This window comes from Trachymyrmex cornetzi, unplaced genomic scaffold (genome assembly GCF_001594075.2).
Source record: "Trachymyrmex cornetzi isolate Tcor2-1 unplaced genomic scaffold, Tcor1.1 scaffold557, whole genome shotgun sequence".
In the NCBI taxonomy this organism is placed as follows: domain Eukaryota; kingdom Metazoa; phylum Arthropoda; class Insecta; order Hymenoptera; family Formicidae; genus Trachymyrmex; species Trachymyrmex cornetzi.
The window spans coordinates 184,614-206,673 of record NW_017299868.1 but is presented as its reverse complement, the minus strand read 5'-3'; the positions used below and the strand labels follow the sequence as shown (position 1 = coordinate 206,673).

Sequence of the window (22,060 nt, the reverse complement as noted above, 5' to 3'; positions counted from 1 at the left end):
ACATTTTTCTCTATCCCTACTAGTTTTCGAGATATTTGACTGGATCACTTCAGATGGTCCACCCTGTATATATATATAGTTCATACTCTTTAGGAAACATTTAGATTTTAATATATTTATTATTTTATTATATTAACTTACCTTGATGTGTATTTTCAAATTCGAGTTTGAAGATATCGATGTCGATATGTATTTTTTCTTAGGTTTACATAATGAGCATAAAAATTACAATTTTCCGCTTTTTTTATCGTGAGTGTCCAACTCGAAAAAATCGCTAAGGTGAGACCATAGCACGTTTTCGCAATGGTCTACGGATTGCGACAAATCATTTGAACTGAAAATTGACGTAGACGAATCACTATTATCAAAATGTCAACACTCATTAAGTTTTTGCACAAAACCTCAAACTCTTATTATTAGAACCGAATAAATACAGCAGCAAACTACAAAGTACAAGTCACTACAAACTACTGCAAGCTGCAACTTGCAGCCTGCAAGTCCTGCAAGTTAGAACCAGTGATGTAAACTTGTGTCCGCTTGCGGACAATAAAGAGTCTTTACTTGCAGGACGTCAACAACGCCATCCATCAATACGGAACAGAGTGGCGTAACACATAACCAATGATGCGAATATCTACTTACAGCACGCGATCAGTGCCACCAAAGGCGCTGATCGCGTGCTGCAAACTGACCGGAATTCGTATCTTTGGTTACGTGTGGCTCGTATTGTGTCTGACCTTAACTTTAAAAAAATTAATAAAAAGTTATTAGTTACCGATAAAATGTAACTAAATAAAGTAAAAAAGTTAGGAGTCTAAAATGTAACTAAGTTAAGTTAAAATTAATTAACTTTTTAACTTAACTTTTAACTTTTTAATTTAGCACTACTCAACCCTGACAAACAGACACGGAACTTTTAGACTTGACTTATTCCGTTAAAAAGTTAAAAAGTTAATTAATTTTAACTTAACTTAGTTACATTTTAGACTCCTAACTTTTTAACTTTATTTAGTTACATTTTATCGGTAACTAATAACTTTTTATTAATTTTCCTCTCTTCAATATTTTCTTTCCACACTTTCATGGTATGTTTTCGTAACAGACATTGTCGGATGATTTATAACATTCAAATGAACAACATCTCTAATAATGCGCCCAACGACAATCATCATGTAATCTTTATAACGTAAAATAAAAACCTCTAATAAAGAGTTACTCCTTAAAATTCAAAAACTTGAAAGACATTATTGCATGGCATTATTATAAATATTATCCCCAAGGCTAATAGTCATATTCATAATAATTTCAAATTAGTTGATAAACTGGATGGGAAATATTTGAGTAATGAATTTCAGTTAATGTCGCTGGATGTGGTTAGCCTTTTTACCAATGTTCCAATCGATTGTGCTATGGATTGTATCAGGGAATCTTGGTGCTTTATTTCTAGAGATTGTTGTTTACCAGAAAGTGATTTTGTTAGGGCATTGCGATTTGTTCTGGATTCTACGTATTTCGTATTTGACAACGTCATATGCAAGCAGAATTACAGTACTCCAATGGGTTTTCCGTTGTCCCCGGTTATAGCAGATTTAGTGATGAGAAGATTGGAGGATAGAGCATTGTCCCAGATCCAGTTTCGGTTACCTTTTTATTATAGATATGTAGACGATATACCATGGTAATCATGGCGGCACCGGGTTCCTCAGTAAGTGACATTCTTGATATTTTTAATTCTCAGCACCCGTTTTTTTTTGGAAGGGGGGGGTGGGGGGTGATAGGTTGAATTTTTTGGATGTTACAGTTATCAGGGAGGGTGAAGTGATAGAGTTTGATTGGTATCATAAACCGACGTTTTCGAGTAGATATTTGAATTTTTGGTTGCAGCATCCGGTTTCTCAAAAAATAGGTACAATAGTGGGGTTAATCGATAAAGTTGTTTTACTCTCGAATCGAAAGTTTTATTTTAATAATTTTTGTTTCATAATTAAAGTCCTATTGAAAAATAATTATCCACTAAATTTTATTTTTGAGAATATTAACAATCGTTTAAAGAATTTTATTATGGCTGGTAGGAAGAGGAGAACGGTTGAGAATAATTCGGACGTTGTGCATATTATAGTAGTAACAAATCGAGTGAATTCATTAGAGTACATAAGGATTCCTTGCCGTGTAATAAGAAGTCGAGTATGATCTATAAGATTTTTTGCAAAAGTTGCGATGCAAGTTATGTGGGACAAACGCAAAGATAACTCTGAAAGTAAGAATAGCGGAACATAGAAATCACATCCGATGGAATACGTTTATTCGAAGCGTTATAACGGAACATCGGTTACAAAAGGGTCATGATTTCGATTGGGATACCGTCACAATATTGGATCAAGAGCCACGACACTCTAAAAAATTAATCTCGGAAATGATACATATCAGGAGATGGACTCAACCTGCAAATGGATATGGAGGGGTTACCCAAGGCCTACTTTCCGATAATTGATAGGTTATAAATAGCGTTGTTGTCATTCGTAAAGGTCTAATCAGCGTTGAGTACGCACAGTAATAGGGTCTTTTTGAATTGATTTTTGTTTGATAATTTCATCTGTTAGCATTAGATTAAACTAACTCACTGTGTTTGACGCTGACTGGCCGACGTATTCAGGTGACAGGTTGCTGAGTATTATCATGTTTGTGATACAATGTCATTTTGAACATTGTGAGGCTCCTTACGCTCGGATAATTATCAATAATTTTCAACTAAATTTTAAGTATACTTAGTTTATTATTCGATTCTCCTTTCTTTTTATCTCTTTACGAGAAATATTGGGTATGGGAATAAATTTCTGCCCTTTTTTAATGAAAAAGATGTATTTATTTAAACAAAACAATACAAAGTAAGTTCATTCAAAGTATGCTCCATCAGAAGCGACAACCTCCCCCCACCTTTCAGGTAATAAACAGATTCCTCGAAGGAAGAAATCTGGTTCTTTTGAAGCGATCCATTTATCAAGCTATTTTTTGATATCTTCATAAGAATTGAATCGCTCTCCAGAAAGGGCCGACAGCATGGACCGGAACAAATGGAAATCTGAAGGAGCAATGTCCGGTGAATACTGCGGATGGGGCAGAATTTCCCACTTCACTCCTTCTAAGTATTTCTTGACCGGTTTTGCAACGTGTGACATAGCGTTGTCACGTAGCAGAATCAGCTTATCGTGCCTATTGTCCCATTCCTACTGTTTTTGTTTCAAAGCTTAGTTCAAACAAATTCGGGGCTTTATTGTAAAAACTGGTTATACATTTATGATTCAAAATATTGTCCATCGCTGGCCACTACTTTCTCCCATCTTTCGGGCAGCGTACGAATCCCGCGTCGAAAAAACTGGTCATCTTTTGAGGCGATCCACGAATCGATCCAATTTTTTACTTCTTCATAAGACCGGAAGTGCTGGTCAGCCAGACCGTGTGCCATTGATCGAAACAAGTGATAGCTAGAGGGAGCAACGTCTGGAGAATACGGCGGGTGGGGTAGAACTTCCTATTTCAACGTTTCCAAGTATGTCTTGACCACTTTCGCAACATGGGGTCAAGCATTGTAATGCTGCAAAATCACTTTATCGTGTCTCTTGTTGTATTGCGGCCGTTTGTCTTTCAATGCTCGGCTCAAACGCATCAATTGCGTTCGATACCGATCGCCTGTGATTGTTTCAGTCGGGTTTAACAGCTCATAATACGCTATGCCGAGCTGGTCCCATCAAATACAGAGCATGACCTTGGAGCCGTGAATATTCGGTTTGGCCGTCGCCGTGGAAGCATGGCCGGGGACTCCCCATGATTTTCTGCGCTTGGGGTTATCGTAATGAACCCATTTTTCGTCCCCAGTCACAATGCGATGTAGAAATCCCTTCCGTCTTCGCCTTTTAAGCAGCTGTTCACAAGCAAACAAACGCCGTTCAATATCTCTCGGCTTCAACTCGTACGGCACCCAATTTCCTTGCTTCTGAATCATTCCCATGACTTTGAGGCGTTTTGAAATGACTTGTTGAGTCACTCCCAATGATCGTGCCAATTCTTCTTGATTTTGACACGAGTCTTGATCAAGTAATGCCTCCCATTCTGCATCTTCGAATACCTTTTCTCTTCCATCGCTATGCCGGTCTTCGACGTCAAAATCACCGTTCTTGAAGCGTTGAAACTCACGACACGTTCTTTCACTAATAGCGGCCTCACCATAAGTATTTGAGAGCATTTGATGAGCCTCAGCCGCAGATTTCTTCATATTGAAGCAGAAAATTAAAACCTCCCGCAAATGACGAGAATTTGGCTCGTAAACTGACATTTTCAATCAAGAATAACTTTATGATGCAGACACAAATCGACTAATGTTTCTATGGGGTTATGTTGACAGATGCCCAAGTTTATTATATGACGTCTATGATCTATTTATTTCGACCACCACTTACCGCTAAAGCCATCTATAGGAAAACGATAGAAGCAAAGTTGTACACCTAATACGTAATTGTCTCTGAGGAGGGCTCGAAAGTGAGCCGAAACATGTAAGAGTGTTTGTTTGTATTAAAGAAGTTTTACTTCCTATATTTTTGGAATTTGCGTAATTTTATCTTCGCCTGACTCCTATTGTCCTTTTCTTTCAAGTTTTTGTGATCTTTATCTTTTATTCCTTTCTTGTGACATAAAATTTGTTCATTTAGTAAATCTGGAAGCTTGATGATGTGACGTTGAAACATGGTGCACTCGGCTCTGATTCTGCACATAAACATAATGTCTTTGCGTTTACGTACTAATGCCCGTTTCCACTAATGTAGATCAACTTTAATCTCGGTTTAACTTACTCTTCGTCTAGTTCGTCTTACTTTTTTTCTAGTTCTAAAGAATAGTTGATTAAAGTTAATCTACATTAGTGGAAATGGGCATAAGTGAAATATTTGTCTTAAATTATTGGATTATTTAATTTTCCATCGAAAAGGATCTCAAGCGGAGATCGAAATGTCTGTCAAATTAGCGTTGATCAATTGAATAAAGTAATTTTATACACATGAACATCCAGTGTTTTGGCTCTTAAGGCATCTTTATGTAATTGATTTATTTCACTACCTTGGTGAAAATTTTTCTCAGAATTTTTCATATAATTTTTCAGAATTTCTATATAATTTTATACCTTTCTTACATTTATTTATATGAATTGGAATATTTCTCAGAAAATCTACATCTTATTTCAGAATTTTTCATATATGTTAATTATAAAATATCGTAAGATTTTTAAGATTTTTTGTAAGTATAATTTCTGACGAAATGTTATAAAATCTAAAAAATTAAAAAATATTTTTTTTAATTATGGTGTGGAAATGTCCACTAAGAAGGCCTGACTCGAAGCTTTGTGGTCGGCCGCAGCGTTTCGTCCTGGTCCCACACTACTAGACTCATCAGTAAGGCGGTGTAGTGTGGGACTTGCCTTAGACACCTGGAATGAATCCAGAATGATATTCTATTTAAAGGGAATTCGCGCGGCGCGGTGCTTACGCGAATCGAGTGAGTCCCGTGGACCTCTAGTGGCGAGTCGCCACAATGGGATGAGAAATTTCAGAAATTTCCGAATTTACTTGTATGAAAAATTCTGAAAGAAGATGTAAACTTTCCGAACATTTCTGAGTATTTCTGAAAAATGTTCCAATTCGTATAAAAATTATGTTAAAAATTTTCACCAGGGTAGAGCCTCAAATTCTTAATAATTTGCTATGTATATAGCAATGATCTTTTTTACCTGAAAATCTTGGTATAAAAATTTTTCTTGTACTTCGATAAAAGATGTCGCTACAATAACAGCAGTATCTTTTCCTCGTAATTGCTTTGGATTTATCCCTGCATCGATAATTGCTTCATAAGAATGCTCCAATAACATTCTCGCTTCGCATGTGAGTGTGTGTGCATGTTCAAAAGATAATCCAAAAAAATCCGCATCAAATTTTTCCATGTTGTTAATTATTCCAATACGTTTTGGTAATTCCGGATTGTCTAATAAAACATAGATATATTCATACAAATATATTATTGTATTTCTTGTTCATTTTTTTATCATTTAAATTTTGGAGTACATTATCTTTGATTAAAATTCTATAGGTTGTCAAATAAATTCCGAATCACGCTTCAGTTTTTTTTGTACAAAAACGATTTTTACATACAAATTTATTTAAAAACAACAATTATTCCTAAAAATAAAGACATGTTTAATAATTTTTTACTAGCAGCCCGCTAGCTGTAAGATTTGGATGGCACCCAGTTGGACACGGCTCAATTAGACACGAGCCACTCACAGCGCTTGAGACTACAAAGCTCCTAGGCACCTGGTCGCTGTGATTGGTGGTGTCCAATCGAGCCGTGATCAATCGGGATCACCCCGTAGGATTCGATATTGAATACATTCAGATTTTTGAGACGTAAAAAACTTAGAAGTATACCCAGATAGCAAAATGTCTGCAGTCTTCTAGCAGACTGTTAGCAGGTTTGAGCAGAAAATGACGGCAGTCTGCTATCAACTGCGTCCGCATTAGGCTTGTGTTCTGTTAACATCGCCTGTCGATATAATGTGAAGGCAAATTGTTGGCAGAAACTGAGCAGATCCTGCCGACACACAATGGGGACAAATGGAAATTTACTGTTTAAAAATCGCTACAGACCGTAATTCTTACTTGATCGAGACGTTTTTTTTTTATATTAATCGTTAATAAATGTCAAAGAAAACTATGGAGTTGGATTTTTAAAAAAGGTCCCATGAAATGTGCAATATTAATAATTATCTGAAAATTACTGTTAACCAGAAGTGAATTATTTGAATTAAAGTTATTGTTTGGACTAAATTCAATAAAAACTCAGTGCGCTAATTCCTTTCAAATCGTCATAGCATTTTCAGAAGCATATAAATCGTTATGTTAAATCCTTGTGCTCATTGTCGAGTTAATTTCAACGCTTATTTCGGTCGACAGCTACTCTGTTCAAAACACGCTTATTATCGGTACCGACGCGGTCAGAATTCGAGATAGTGTCTATTTATCAGCTGTTTACTTCGCGTCACATATATGTATACATTTGCAACCTTTCTTTTTTTTCTCGTGAAGCGAAGGTTACCTCTCGGTACCTGTGTATATCTATCGCTTAACGACGACGTTCAGTTGTTCTCGAATAAAGCTCAGCAGCACATCGCGTTATATATATTGCTCCAAGTCTCTATTCTTTCAACACTTTCTGACTCCTCGTTATAATTTCGACATCACCAATGGACCTGGTTTTCTGGTACCATTTCCTTTCGCGATACTCACAACATTGCTGGTCCTTCGAGCCGGATTATCGGAGTTCACGAATTTCGTTGTCAGAGGTGTTGTATTAGCATATCGGTGCTTGCTGAGCCGCTCTCGCTCTAACGCGATTCTCTCGCTCTAACGCGATTCTTTCGCTCTAACGCGATTCTCTTGCTCTAGCGCGATTCGCTCCCGCTCAGTCGTATCAGACAAACTCTACTTGCGGTGTTCGTTTACTCTGAACGTTCGCGCGTGCAAGTGAGATTTGCCACGTCGACCATCAAGGTCGTGAACGTTTGTGAAGTGCGTACCTCTCAAGTGTTTCTCAGTATTCTCGAAAATGGCCACTGTGACCGACGTCATTGCTCGACAGAACGATCTCTTCGGACTCATTTCTCGTTCTATCGGCAATCTCAACAAGCTTGAATCTCCACGGATTACTCGCGGCGCGGTCCAAAGTAAGGTAAACTCGACGTCGAATCATTGAAGGAATGGGAAACAACTCTCGGTGCGAAATCTACGTCCCCATCCTTCGGTGATCTAGAGCAGTTCCTGGTTGGACGCGTGCAAACTCTGGAATCTATCGAACGAGTCATAATGCTATTTAAACAACCAGCTTCAAATTTCACGTCGGTACGTCCGCAGTTAAATGTAAGAGCATACGCCACTACCGCTGCAGTATCACAGTGTGCAGTGTGTAGCTCGGGACATTATATCGCGTCGTGTCCGAAGTACCTCGAGAAGACTGTGAATCAACGACGAGAGGTTGTTGTTGCAAAAAATCTGCGTTTTAATTGTCTCGGACCTCATCACCTCAAGGCATGTCGCACTTTGAAACGCTGTCGGTTTTGTCGCAAGCAACATCATTCAACGTTGCGCGTAGCTATCGTCGAATCCGACGCCTCGACACCGTCCACTACGACAGCTACCGGTCCTACCACGGGCATCTCTGAAGCATCTCAAACCAACGGACAAACCTGCGCTCCTCACACGTACAGTAACATTGCACATTTACGCGTAATTAGACGCACACCAGTGCTCCTCGCGACCGCTCTAGTTACGGCTATCTCTCGAGCTTGAGAACAATTCCAGTTAAAGGGGACTTCCCGATCATTACTCGATCAAAGATCTGAAACTTCGTTTATCTCCGAGTCCGCCGCGCAGCTTCTCAAGTTATCACGTAAACCCGCGTCCGTCGCGATTCTCGGAATCGGCGCACAACTTTTCGACGTCTCAAACGGAAGGGTCTCTCTCGAAATTATCTCGCGGATCAATTCGGCATTCTCTATCAAACTGGAAGTTCTTGTGCTGCCGAAACTCACCGTTTACTTGCCACCCACGAAGATTGCATCCACTCACTGGCCACACATCGACGGACTCCGCTTTGTGGACCGAATGCCAGGAAAAATTGATTTAGTTCTCAGTGCAAGTGTCTACGCGTAAATTCTCGAAAGTGGCATTCGCCGCGGCAACGGCGAATCACCGATCGCGCAAAAGACCGCCCTCGAATGGATATTATTCGGGCAACTCTCCAACAATAACAATCATCTCTCGCAAGAATCAATCAACGGATTTCAGTGTTCTTTTGATTGTGAACTTCTCGATCTACTACAACGGTTTTGGCATCAAGAAGAAATCATGCCGTCGCCTAATGCACCGGAAGAAGCTCAGTGTGAACACCACTTCAAAACGACTCACTCTCGTGACGCTCATGACGGTTCGTAGTTTAATTTAATTTAATCTAGTTTATTACAAAGCTATATGAAAAGACTACATATTAAGTATTAGATATGACACGTGATACAACAGAATATAGTTAACGAAAAACATATAAATGCAATAGACGAAAAGTAGCTTGCAAAATGGTTAGACACCAGCAGAATTACTGTTACAAAGCCTACCCCAGTAACAAAACTATAATAAGACAATAATTCAATAAGAATTAAATCATACATACGCACACACACATTCTCTCTTTCTCTCTCTCTCTCTCACACCCACACACACGCTCACACACGCTCATACACCCGCAAACACACCAATTACATCAGTCTCGTTTAAATACCGTGAGTGACGCGATGAAACGCGAGGCAGCAGAACGGAAAGAAGAAAGAGAGGTAGAAGTTTTTATTGAATCAGGAAGGGAATTAAAATATTTAACAGAGATGTAGGAGAAAGCAGCACGGAATTTAGAGGACCGATGTATGGTTAAGGATAAGCAATCTTGGTATCAGGTGAGAGTTGAAAGAGAAATGATGTTCTAAGTTAAAGCGAAGGAGACGTCGCAGATATAGAGGAGTATTGCAGCGAAGGAGAGAAAATACAAGACAGCAAAAGTGGAGAATAAAACGTTGCCAAATTTTAAGCCAGCCAGATATCTGGTAATATGGAGATATATGCTCGTATTTATGGACACTATAGGAGAAGCGGAGACAAGAATTTTGGATACGCTGTACACGATTTAGCAGATGCTGATTAAGAGCCGGAATGTAGACGACATTAGCGTAATCAAATAGAGAAATAATAAGTAATTGAGAAGCGAGAAGTTTTTGAGAGCACAGGAAAGGATGTGGCGGAGGGGATAAAGAAGACGTAGACGAGCATAAGCAGCTCGACACTTGGCGGTCACATGTGACTCAAAAGACCATGAAGAGTCAATTCGACACCCAGAATCTTAATAGAAGAGGAACGAGGAATTGGAATAGAATTAAGAGAAGTATCGAAGGACTGAATACGGGATAACAATGTTGAGGAACCAACGATCAGCAAGGATGATTTAGAAGGATTAAATGCAGAGCATTATTAGCGGACCATTCAGCAATAGATCTCAAGTCTGAATTCAAAGCAGAACAAGTTGCTAAAGCATCAAATGGGTGAAAGGATCTGAGAAGAATTACATCATCTGCATACATAAAGAGCTCGGAGGACAGAGAAATATTAGACAAATCAGATACAAAATTATTAAAGAGTAAGAGTCCGAGAATGGAACTCTGAGGAACCCCAGAGAGAACAGCACGAGTAGAGGAAAAAAGAGGAAAAGAATTATACCAGGTGTACAAGTATGAAGTGCGGATTTGAGACAACAGATGGTACACCAATGCAGTGTGTAGTGTAAAGACGTATATGCCATTTTGTTGTGTCATCAACAAGTGTCAAACGCGCATAAGTGATAAATTGAAAAAGTGTTTGCATAGTATTGTTTTGCTGTGTTCAATGTGGTCCTGCCAAGCGCTATCATTGTCACTGTTAACTTTAAATGAAATGCATGTTTTGGCCGAATGTATTTTATTACTTAAAGTACTATATACTTTGTATTTTTCGATACTTGTTTATTTATTTGTTAAATATTTGTTTATATTCACCTATTTATTTATTTTTTTAATTTTGATTTTTTATATTCTTTTGTGTTTCGTATTTTTTGTATTTCTTTTCTATTTTGTATTTTTTTAATCTATCGCTAAACTGGAAAAGATAGCGTTTTATAGTGTTATTAAAAGATGTTATAGTCAAAGATATTATACAGTTATTCTTTTTTTAATAAATTTTCTGCTTCAGAATCAATCCTTTATCCAAAGCCTTTATCTTTTTTATCTACAGTCTCCTATGGAAAGTTGTTGAATGGATCAGAAGAAATTAGAAGTCTGTGCATAATATCTTTGTTTAGTAAACAAGAACATTTTTTTGTATTGTAAAGACGGAAATGTTTGAAATATTTATTCTGAGCTTCTGCAGCTTCCTCCGATAACTGTCTATCCAGACAGCACACAATATTTATAAAATATTTACAAAATGTTTATAAATATTTATAAGGCTTATTTTAAATATTTTTTAAATATTTTTGTGGCCTCAAATTGCATAGATTATAAACATTTATTATAGATGTTATGAAATATTTATTGTATATTATATTGTTTTAGTACAATAAATCTTGTACTAAATACTGAATATGAACAAATAAATAAATAAATACCAAAAAAAGGTACATAGTATTTCAAGTAACAGAATATGTTCGGCCAAAATATTAATTTTATTTAAAGTTAACAGTGAGATTGATTAAACATCTGTCAATAGTCATATCTTAATTCTAACATCACATTTGCATTCTGTGAGTCCGCTAAAATCCTTATGTACTATAGTTTAGTGCAATAGCAACTTTAGTTCAAATTAATTATTTCTGGTTACACAACAGTACAATTTTCAGATAATTATTAATATTGCATCATTAATATCACATTTCATGGGACCTTTTTTAAAAATCCAACTTAATAGTTTTCTTTGACATTTATTAACAATTAATTTTAAAAAAAAAAACGTCTCGATCGGTTAAGAATTACGGTCTGTAGCGATTTTTGAACAGTAAATTCCTATTTGTCCCCACTGTGCGACATTATGTGATGCTTGCAGATTCTGTTACGTCTTTTCTAGCAGTCTGTCAATAATATTATGTACATCTAATTCTGTTATTATTTTGTTGACATAGTGTGTAGCAAACATTAAAAAAATCTGGTTTCTACAGATTTGGCTATTTGGCTATTTAGCTTTCTCAACTTGTTCAACTTTTTTAATCATCACTCTGAATAAATATTTTCATTAAGCAAAATAGGTCGTAATCAAACGATGCAAAATCAATACTGAATGCCGGGTACGAGTTCAAGGACTTTGATGTCGTTTAGAATTTAAAACAATGGATTGATTATAATGATGTTTACTTGAAATATCGGTTCTTAATAAATTTATATGTAAAAAGAATAATTCAAAACATTTTGACGACATATTAAATATGTAATTACATATTGACATGCAAAAGGAGTGGCATATTCTGTCTATCAGCGTTAAGAATTAAGTAATGCGTTATTTTTGTATAATATCTTTATCGGTATAAAGTAAATGTCCTAATAATCGAACTGTTATATTTGAGCTCTTTTTATGTCATGCATGACGATACGCAGTAAATTTGGTACGGCGGCATTTGACACAAGGCATACATATACTTATAGGCTAACACGTATTTGTCATCGGCAACAACAAAAAAAACGGATCACGGCGTCGTACTGTCGCGAAGGGGTTTCACGTGCGTTCATGCTTGCTAGCAGCGTGATCCGCGAACGACCAATTAGGATCTGTTTTCGGCTGGGGGTGCGATCCCTACCATCGCGTCGTGATTGTTACACCGGTATTCGTCGCTTTATCATCTCGCGACCGTGGTAGAATTCACTTCGGAATCATTTCTCGATGTAGCCGTGTCTTTCGAGCCGATCGCGACTCAAGAGATATTCTCTTTAAGCATTGTCGTGAGTTTCCGTACCAGGCTTGCTAAATATATGGGCAACAGCCCTTAAATATCTGGGCAACAGCCTTTGAACGTTTTCACTGATCGACTCAGGGCATTAGCCCCTAGGCGTCGTCGATATCAGTAAAACGAAATTTATACGAACGAACGATACTCGTCGTGACATAGTGCGTGTCGATAATACGAACGATATTCGTCGTAACACTTTGCGGCATATTAATGCGAACATTTCATTGTGATGCGTGACAAAGAAATTTGTGAAAAACAATAAAAACGAAAAGATAGTGCAAATTCATTAACATTGTATTGCATTAATTTCAAACGAATACGAACGTTTAAGCGTAGATTGTCATAAATAATATAATTTATACAATAATATCAGAAAGGTTTTTAATATAAATATTTGTATTTAATATAAATATTCGTTTGAAAACTCAAGACACCTTTAAGCAAGGAAAAATTATTTGAACCCACTTATAACAATTATTAATTAAAATATTTAAATAAATAATATAGAATGCGTCAATGTAGCCGGACATAATTGTCCGACCACAATTAGAAAATTAGTATGCTGACGAGAAATATTAATATAAATAGATGTTTAATGACAAAAGACAACTAATTTAAATTAATCTTGAAAGTAAAAAGCATTTGAGACTAATATTAATTTAAATAAAATTTTGTATATAACTGTCCGGACATAGGTATTGTCCGGTCCCAGTACCTATGTCCAGACATTTACACAACACTTTATTTATTTAAGTTAATATTAGTCGCACACACACACACACACACACACACACACACACACACACACACACACACAAATACGCTTTTTAAAACGTAATATTATAATTTAACATATTATAATTTAATTATAATCTTCAAATGCAAATGAATTGTAATATAGTAATAAAAAAAAGCATTTGAGATTAATAATAATAAATTTTGTGTAAGTGTCCGGACATAGATACATGTCCGTTCACTGGGATGTTTATCTTAATTACTTTTTTTTTTAGTAATAAATGTACATTTCCTTATTCGTAACGTCAATGGTAATATAAATACATTTTTGGGATAACGGTGACGAATATAATCGTTATTTTTATCGTTTTGTCATATAGGTATATGACATGTGTATAAAAAGTGCATAAGTTTTTTGATAATGTTCTGATTAACCATTACACTATAGATCAAACCTGAAGCCGAGTTGCACATTTTGATCGATTTTGCCTATCTTCATATCTACTCTTTTTGTTTCATAGTATTTAGACTGCAGATATATAGAACGATCGAGTTCGAGGATATTAGCTGTGAAGCTGAAAATACATGGCACTATAGAGCTATAGGACTTTGTAATATATTGGTCGCAGACTCAACTGCTGCAGAGTGAATTCGTGAGCGTTTGTTGCTACTGTTGTATTCTTCTAGATAATCCACAGTTCGAATCTGCAAACATTGTCCCGCGTTCACTGTTTACAGTTTTATTATTATTATTAATATTATTTGAATGTTAGAAAATCAAAAGTAGCACTTCAAAATATATTTAAAAATATATATTTATATGTATATATTTTATATATACAGGGTGATTTTTTAACCTGAAACTTTCAAATAGCTCGAAAAATAAGCACACTAAGAATAAATGTTAAGAATCAATATTTCATCATTCCGAGGGTGACATACACTGACGTTAAAATCAGCCCCCCCACCTCGCCCCCTGGGCGGTGGGGCAAGTTTGAAATCTTAAATGGGAACTCTATTTTTTATTGCATATTCGGAATCTTTGGCTAAAAGCACATAAGATTTGTCTGAAACATTTGTCTCGATTCATGATAGATGGCGCTGTAATCGACGAAATTCAATTTCTTCGATTTCTCTTACTGAGAACCCATGCTTACGATTCTGCAATAAAAATACCACGTTTTCATTGTTAATACTCGAAATTAATCTTAAAACTTCTCATTATTTTTAATTACTCATTAATTACTTCTCAAGAAACTACTTTTAGCGTAACCCAGGAACAACGACGTGGACGTAGCAGTTTTCTGTTCCCTTTTTAAAATTTTTTAAATTAGACTGATTTATTGCAGATATCTAGATACCTAGATTTATCTGCAAATGTCGAATTAGAGAATATAGAAACCAATTTATCAAAAAACTTTAAGAATATAATTAATTATCCCGAAAATAAGGACGCTCACCACGATTACAAAGCACCACATCACAAACATTACCATGAATAATTCAAAAACTGGCTCCTGACACGACGGCCAGTCGGTATCAGACACAGTGAGTCACTTTCCAGTTATCAGCTAGTATTTTTCGAAATAACAAATGGAAAAATCCAACACTAAAACGTTAGTCAATTCCAAGAAAATGAAATTGCAAAGTGATCAAAAATCTTGTCAGAAGGACCTACCACTGTGTACGAACGACACTGACTTTCCTACTTTGCAATTTCATTTTCTTGGAATTGACTAACGTTTTAGTGTTAGATTTTTCCATTTGTTATCTCGAAAAATACTAGCTGATAATTGGAAAATGACTCACTGTGTCCGATACCGACTGGCCGGCGTGTCAGGAGCTGGTTTTTGAATTATTCATGGTAATGTTTGCGATGTGATTCTTTGTAACCGTGGTGAACGTCCTTATTTTCGGGATAATTAATTATATTCTTAAAGTTTTTTGATAAATTAGTTTCTATATTATCTAATTCGATATTTTTAATATTTCCCTTCTTTTTCATTTTCCTTTTCTTTCTTTTTGTTTAATTCTGGCGTTTGAATTCTCGATGTAGGGGAGCTTACCATGACAGGATAACTTTTAGTTTATATATGTCAGTTTGCGTTTGCTCTGAGGAGGGCTCAGGAATGAGCCGAAACATGTAAGCACGTTTGTTGAATGGGGAAGTTCCAAACTTCATAGGTGTATTATTTGCGCGACGTCTTCTGCGCCTGACTCCTAACGCCCGTATTCTTTCCAATTCTTTGATTTGTAAGGAGTTTTGGTTTGTTTGATTTGTTATACAGATTTAATAATAATACTAATAATAATAAAACTCTGTAAACAGTGAACACGGGGCAATATGTTTCAAAGTCCTATGGCTTGCAGTACCTTGTACGATTTACAGCTAATATCGTCCCGGAACTCGAGCGTTCTATATCTCAACGCGCAGTGTAACATCCATATTTATAATCCTTCTTTATTTTAAGAGTTGAGGAGGCCTCCATGAAGGATTCCTCGATTCTCCAAGACTTCCTTGTTTCATAAACAGATTTCAAGTTTTCCTTCCCGAAGGAAGGAATATTTTAGGGATTTTAGTAACCTACTGAAGGCAGCATGTCATATATAGTAGAATATATAAATATATGCAAACTTTCTAAGATCATGAATTACGAATAAAGGTTATAAAGGCATTGTTGATTAAATAAAATCATGCTCAAGCATTTTGCAACAATAATGGACAAAGACAAAACTATAATGCTTATTATACGGAGAAGGAGGAAATAGTTTTGACGCAGCTTATTTCTGAAGAAAAAGCTATCGAAAATAAAAAGACCGGTGTGACGAACTATATTAGGTGCTTGAATTAATTCTCGCTGTTTTTTTCTACAAAAACTTATGTTTATTTTATCAAAAAGGCACCTGGTATTTTTATTCACAATATTGTCCATCGAAAGCTACAACCTCTTCCCGCTTTTCGGGTAACAAATTCCGCGGTAGAAAAATTCAAATTCTTTCGAGGCGATCTAGTCATCGAATCATTGTTTAATATCTTCGAAATAACTGAAGTGCTGCTCAGAAAGATCATGCTGTATCGACTGAAACAAATGATAATCTGAAGGACCAACGTCTAGTGAATAAGGCGGGTGGGTAAGACATTCCATCTTCAAGTGTCTCCAAGATTTCTTTCACTGGTTTTGCAACATGTGATCTAGCGTTGTCATGAAAAAGAATAACTTTGTCATGTCTTTTGGCGTTTTTCTTTGAGTGCTCTGCGATTTAAATTGAATAATTGCCGTCGGTAGCATTGATGGTTTGACTCGACTGCAGCAGCTCATAGTACACTAAACCGACTTGATCCCACCAAATGCACAGCATGACTTTCTTTCCATGAATATCCTGTTTTGCAAGTGTTGATGTTGATGATTCGCCGGGATGCACCCATGCGCTTAGGATTGTCGTAACGAATCCATTTTTCATCGTCAGTCACAATTCAATGCAAAAACGCCTTCCGTTTTTGACTTTGAAGCAGTAATTTCGCAATGTCTCTTTCTCTCATGTGGGACCTAGTTTTTTAAGCTTCTGGCTCATTCCTATGCTTTTAAACGTTTGCTAATGGTTGATTCATCGACATTTAATATTTTCGACAACTCTTTGAGCGTCTGACATGAATCTTCTTGAAGTAATGCCTCCAATTTTCCATCTTCAAACTTTTTCGGCTGACCAGAACGCTCTTTGTCATTCACGTTAAAATCGTTGTTTCTGAATTTTCTAAACCAATATTTAGAAGTTGTTTCAGATAGAGCATGCTCCCCATAAGCTTCCACTAATAAACGATGACTTTCAGCAGCAGATTTCTTAACTTTAAAACAGAAAAGTAATCCTTCCCGTAAATGCTTTTTTTTGGTACGAAATCCGACGTTTTTAATGCGATAAAAAATTGTGTTCTTTGCATCCGATCAAATGTTACATACTGATTATTAAAGCCTATTGACAATATTTTTATATACATCAGCAGTCACTTTCGGTTATGTTGAAATAGCACAAATACTGACCTCTCCCGGTCAGCAGCGAGAATTAATTCAAGCACCTAATAAATTTGGAGGTTATGAAGAAAGTTGCATCTCGTCTTCAAGAAAACTCGTAACTTCTCTTGAGAAAAGGAAGCTAACAAGGCTCCTTGTTTGATTAAGGAAGGTTTGTGAAACGTGAATGAGGAACCAGAAAATAGGAATCCTCATTCTTCAAGAAAGGATTATGAATACGGTAATAAATGTTATGAAACAAAAGGAGTAGAGATGACAGTAGGCAAAATCGGTCGAAATGTGCAACCCGATACAGTGTAGATTTTAAACTAGTCAATTAGCGACATAAACAAGTGAATGTCTCTATAAAAAAAAGTCATCAAAAATTCAAAGAAAAGTAAAGGAATTTGAAACTAAAGTTTTTATTACACGCTCGTATAAACTGCTAAGCAATAACAAATTAAAATACAAGGTCTGTTATATTAAACGAGCAATGTTAAGATGACCGATAAATAAAAACATATTTTATTGTTCTACGATGACATTTTTACACAACGTTTTGAGTTTTACTTAGCCCTTCTCAGCTGTGTAATAAAAACATATTTTATTGTTCTACGATGACATTTTTACACAACGTTTTGAGTTTTACTTAGCTCTTCTCTGCTGTGTATAAATTCAATTATCTTTTTATATTTTAATGAAATATCGCAATAATTATATGAGTACTTTATTTCACTTTCTGTTAGAATTTTTCATTTTGTTGTGAGAATACACCATAATGCTCCTTAATTAATAGTCATGAAGTCAAAGTATGTCAATGAAGTTCAGCTTTTGGAAGCCAATTCGTCAGTTACTAGCAAGAAATGGTGGAGTCAGTTAGTTAAAATCATCAATGTTCCAGAATCAAAAGCAATGTAGATATTCATGGATTAACGGTCAAACTGTGTCAACGTAATTAGTCACATAAAATTAATTGCGTGTAAATTAAAAAACAAGTAACAACCAAAAATTAATAGAATTATAACTTATAGAAACAGCAAATGTAACATATTATAGAGACTGTAGTTCTTTATCGCAACTAGAGACAAACGAATGCAACAACTTTTTTTGGATAATGGTAACAATAACAAGTTATTTTGCAAAAAATGCATGGTAATGGTAAACAGCTATTTTTATAAAGTAACTTTCCTTGCTATCTACAAATCAAGAATAAATTTTTTTTTGCTCAAAGTTGACTCACCGTACGCCACTGTCAACATTTCAAGAGTTTTTGAACACTTAATACCATTTTTTACACAAAAATTAATACAAACTCTCTGCTCCATTATTTTCAACAGCAAAAAATCGCCGAGCACGCAAACACGAGTCTAATCTTTATGCCTCTCACATAAAAACAACACATGCTATATACTCAAAACTGTAAACATATGATCGTGACGAGTGTACCAACACAACAAAAAAAAATTTTGAAATTAGAGTGTACAGAGCGCGCGAAATTCAAAAGTCACCTTACTTTTTGATCACACCTCGTATAAATTCAATTAACTTTTTATATTTTAATAAAATATCGCAATAATTATATGAGTACTTTATTTCACTTTCTGTTAGAATTTTTCATTTTGGTGTGAGAATACACCATAATGCTCCTTAATTAACAGTCATGAAGTCAAAGTATGTCAATGAAGTTCAGCTTTTGGAAGCCAATTCGTCAGTTACTAGCAAGAAATGGTGGAGTCAGTTAAAATCATCAATGTTCCAGAATCAAAAGCAATGTAGATGTTCATGGATTAATGGTCAAACTGTGTCAACGTAATTAGTCACATAAAATTGATTGCGTGTAAATTAAAAAACAAGTAGCAACCAAAAATTAATAGAATTATAACTTACAGAGACAGCAAATGTAACATATTATAGAGACTGTAGTTCTTTATCGCAACTAGAGACAAACGAATGCAACAACTTTTTTTGAATAACGGTAACAATAATAAGTTATTTTGCAAAAAATGCATGGTAATGGTAAACAGCTATTTTTATAAAGTAACTTTCCTTGCTATCTACAAATCAAGAATAAATATAAAAATATAATATATATTATTGTAAATATGAATTAATCACCCTTTTCCCACCGGCTATGATCTGCTCTAACAAGATCAATTTTATTGAACAGGTTTTCTCGTAAATGATTCATGTTATCTGAATCAGGAAATCTGCCAGCAATACCAGATATAACGATCTCCTCGCCGGAATCAATATCATTCCACGATCTACATGTTTCTTCCATGGTTTTTATTATTTTCTCAAATAATCTAGAAAAATATTATAGGTATTTTATACAATATATTATTTTTTTTATTCATGCTATTGATTATACCTGGTTTTGATATTCACAATATTACTACAGTATCGTTTGAGTTGCAGATAAAAAAATGACTGAGCCTTTTACGACAAATCACTCTTTATATAAACGTCAACTCTTACAATGCAGGGTTATTATGACGTTACTTTTTGTCTCATCTACATTGCCGACTAAAAGTTTAAGACAATTGATCAATTAAAGACGTGTACTCTGCATAAAAAACCAAATTTATGGGTTATAATATATTTTTATTATTTTACTCATTATCTTATAATAAAATGAAAACTAATATAAAATGTTTTAAGTTTTCAAAAAAATATCTTACAAAATTTTTTACAAAAAAAAGCATTAAAAATTATGAGATACTTTTTTCACAAAGCAGCTTTATTTAATTAGTTCTTTTACTAATTTAGATACATGTTTGTTTGTTTCTTTCGAATGAAAGACTTTTCTATTTATTTGCTAAAATAATCTATACAGCTTGATTTTAGTAAAGAGATTATAATTTATGTATTTTCTTGAAATTTTTTTTTTTTGAATAATGATATGTGTTAATTATCACTGTGCTAAATGTCTATTTACTTTTAAATTAAGGAAACTTTTGAGTAAGTATGAATTAAAATTTGAGAGAAAGAGTATTTTACTAGAATATTCTTAAATTTTGTATGTAGACTCGAACTTTTAGCAGTGTATATCGTCTTTTTAAGCTTTGCTTCTATAACTTTGTAATTTAACCTTCCGCCGGAGGGTCTCGCGAGACTTGTGAGTCTTAGAGTTCTTTACTTTCTTCAACTGTTGTGTTATGAAGAAAATGAATAAATGGATATTTGTTTCTATGATAAATGTATTTTTATTCACCTTCTACATATTTGAAATAATTAAAAAATTTTTCTCAGAATTTTTCATATAATTTTTCAGAATTTCTATATAATTTTATAACTTTCTCATATTTTTTATACGAATTGGAATACTTCTCAGAAAATCTACATCTTTTCTCAGAATTTTCCATGTATGTTAATTATAAAATATCGTAAGATTTCTAAGATTTTTTGTAAATATAATTTCTAATGATATATTATAAAATCTAAAAAATTAAAAAATAATTTTTAAAAATTATGGGATGAGAAATCTCATAATATTTCAAAATTTACATGTATGAAAAATTTTGAGAGATGTGAATTGTCCAAATATTTCTGAATATTTCTGAAAAATGTTTCAATTCGTATAAAAATTATAAGAAAAATTTTCACTAGGGATTACGATAAAAAAACTGCTTTTTAAACGTTCTAAAACACTATCACTCTTGGGTCACATTTGACCTTGCATCCGCCGCGCGTGCGAGTATCACAACGTTCGCTGTCCGAGGGTTAAAGTGTTTCCGTTTAAAAGAGAGAGAAAAACCAAAAAAGAAAGGGAAAAGGAGAAAACCTGATGCGAATAGATATGTGAAATCGACCTATCACTTCTGTCACGTGGATTATCCAATTGGAATTCACGTAAACTGTAGTCGAGCAGACCGCTCGACTGTTCACGTGGATTTCACTTAGATTGTTCACGCGATATAAACATTGATTTCACGCACTTGTTCTCATTGGCGTATTACTCGCAGGTGAGCAGTTTTAGTTCAGTAATTCCAGAATTGGAAAGTTACTTTTTAAAATTATCGTTACCGTTACTTCAGGTAAAAATTATCTCGTTGCTGTTACTCGTTACCGATTCTAAAAAGTAACGCGTTACCGCTAAAAATCGTTACTTTTCGTTACTCTTTTTGTAATTATGCAGGAGACGGGTCTACTCACCGATTTTGATAAAATTAGTCATTCGATGCATTTTTGCACGAAATAAACAAATCTGACAGAAAAATAAGTTTCGCTCTGCCCGGCGAACCGAGTTATTAAATGGTTAAAGTTGATGACTTTGGAGGTAAGGAAATCTGTTAGATTCATTCATTTCGTGCAAAAATGCATCGAATGACCTTAATTTCGTCAAAATCAATGAATAAGCCTGTCTTCTGCATAATTAAATTTTTTTTAATGTTAAAACAGGCTTCTAAGACAGAATGCTAAGATAGAATATAAATTAAATACAAGATATTTAGAAAGATATTTATCTTTGCACATTTTTATCTTTTATTAACATTTTACATACTTACGTTTAATTTTACGGTATTTTATTATACCTATAATATTTTAGTTTTTAGTATTATGCTAAAGCAAAAAAAGATAGTAAATAAAAAAAAAAATAGGCAAAATGTTTTTTGTTTATTTAGTACCTAATATAATCGTATTATTTGTGATGGCCGCGATTAGTATAAGTAGGCCGGTTCTAAGCCACGGGGCTAAAGTGGGGGGGGGGGGGG

General features: G+C 34.8%; 1 protein-coding gene and 1 long non-coding RNA gene across 2 annotated transcripts in view; one reads left to right on the top strand and one right to left on the bottom strand.

Annotated features, from left to right (window-relative positions):
- Window positions 1-10,027, top strand: part of LOC108765849 (uncharacterized) — a 14,176-nt gene extending 4,149 nt beyond the window's left edge. The window contains exons 2-3 of the long non-coding RNA XR_001940341.1: window positions 9,539-9,544; window positions 10,017-10,027. This is a non-coding gene — a long non-coding RNA (uncharacterized LOC108765849). The remainder of the gene's footprint in view (window positions 1-9,538; window positions 9,545-10,016) is intronic.
- Window positions 1-19,751, bottom strand: part of LOC108765847 (fatty acid synthase) — a 42,812-nt gene extending 23,061 nt beyond the window's left edge. Inside the window, exons 1-3 of the mRNA XM_018514697.1 lie at window positions 19,717-19,751; window positions 19,461-19,651; window positions 5,774-6,024 (exon numbers count right to left, since the gene is read on the bottom strand). Coding sequence (XP_018370199.1) covers window positions 5,774-6,024; window positions 19,461-19,626 — 417 coding nt within the window. The 5' untranslated portion in view covers window positions 19,627-19,651; window positions 19,717-19,751. The remainder of the gene's footprint in view (window positions 1-5,773; window positions 6,025-19,460; window positions 19,652-19,716) is intronic.
- Window positions 19,752-22,060: the final 2,309 nt, after the last annotated feature.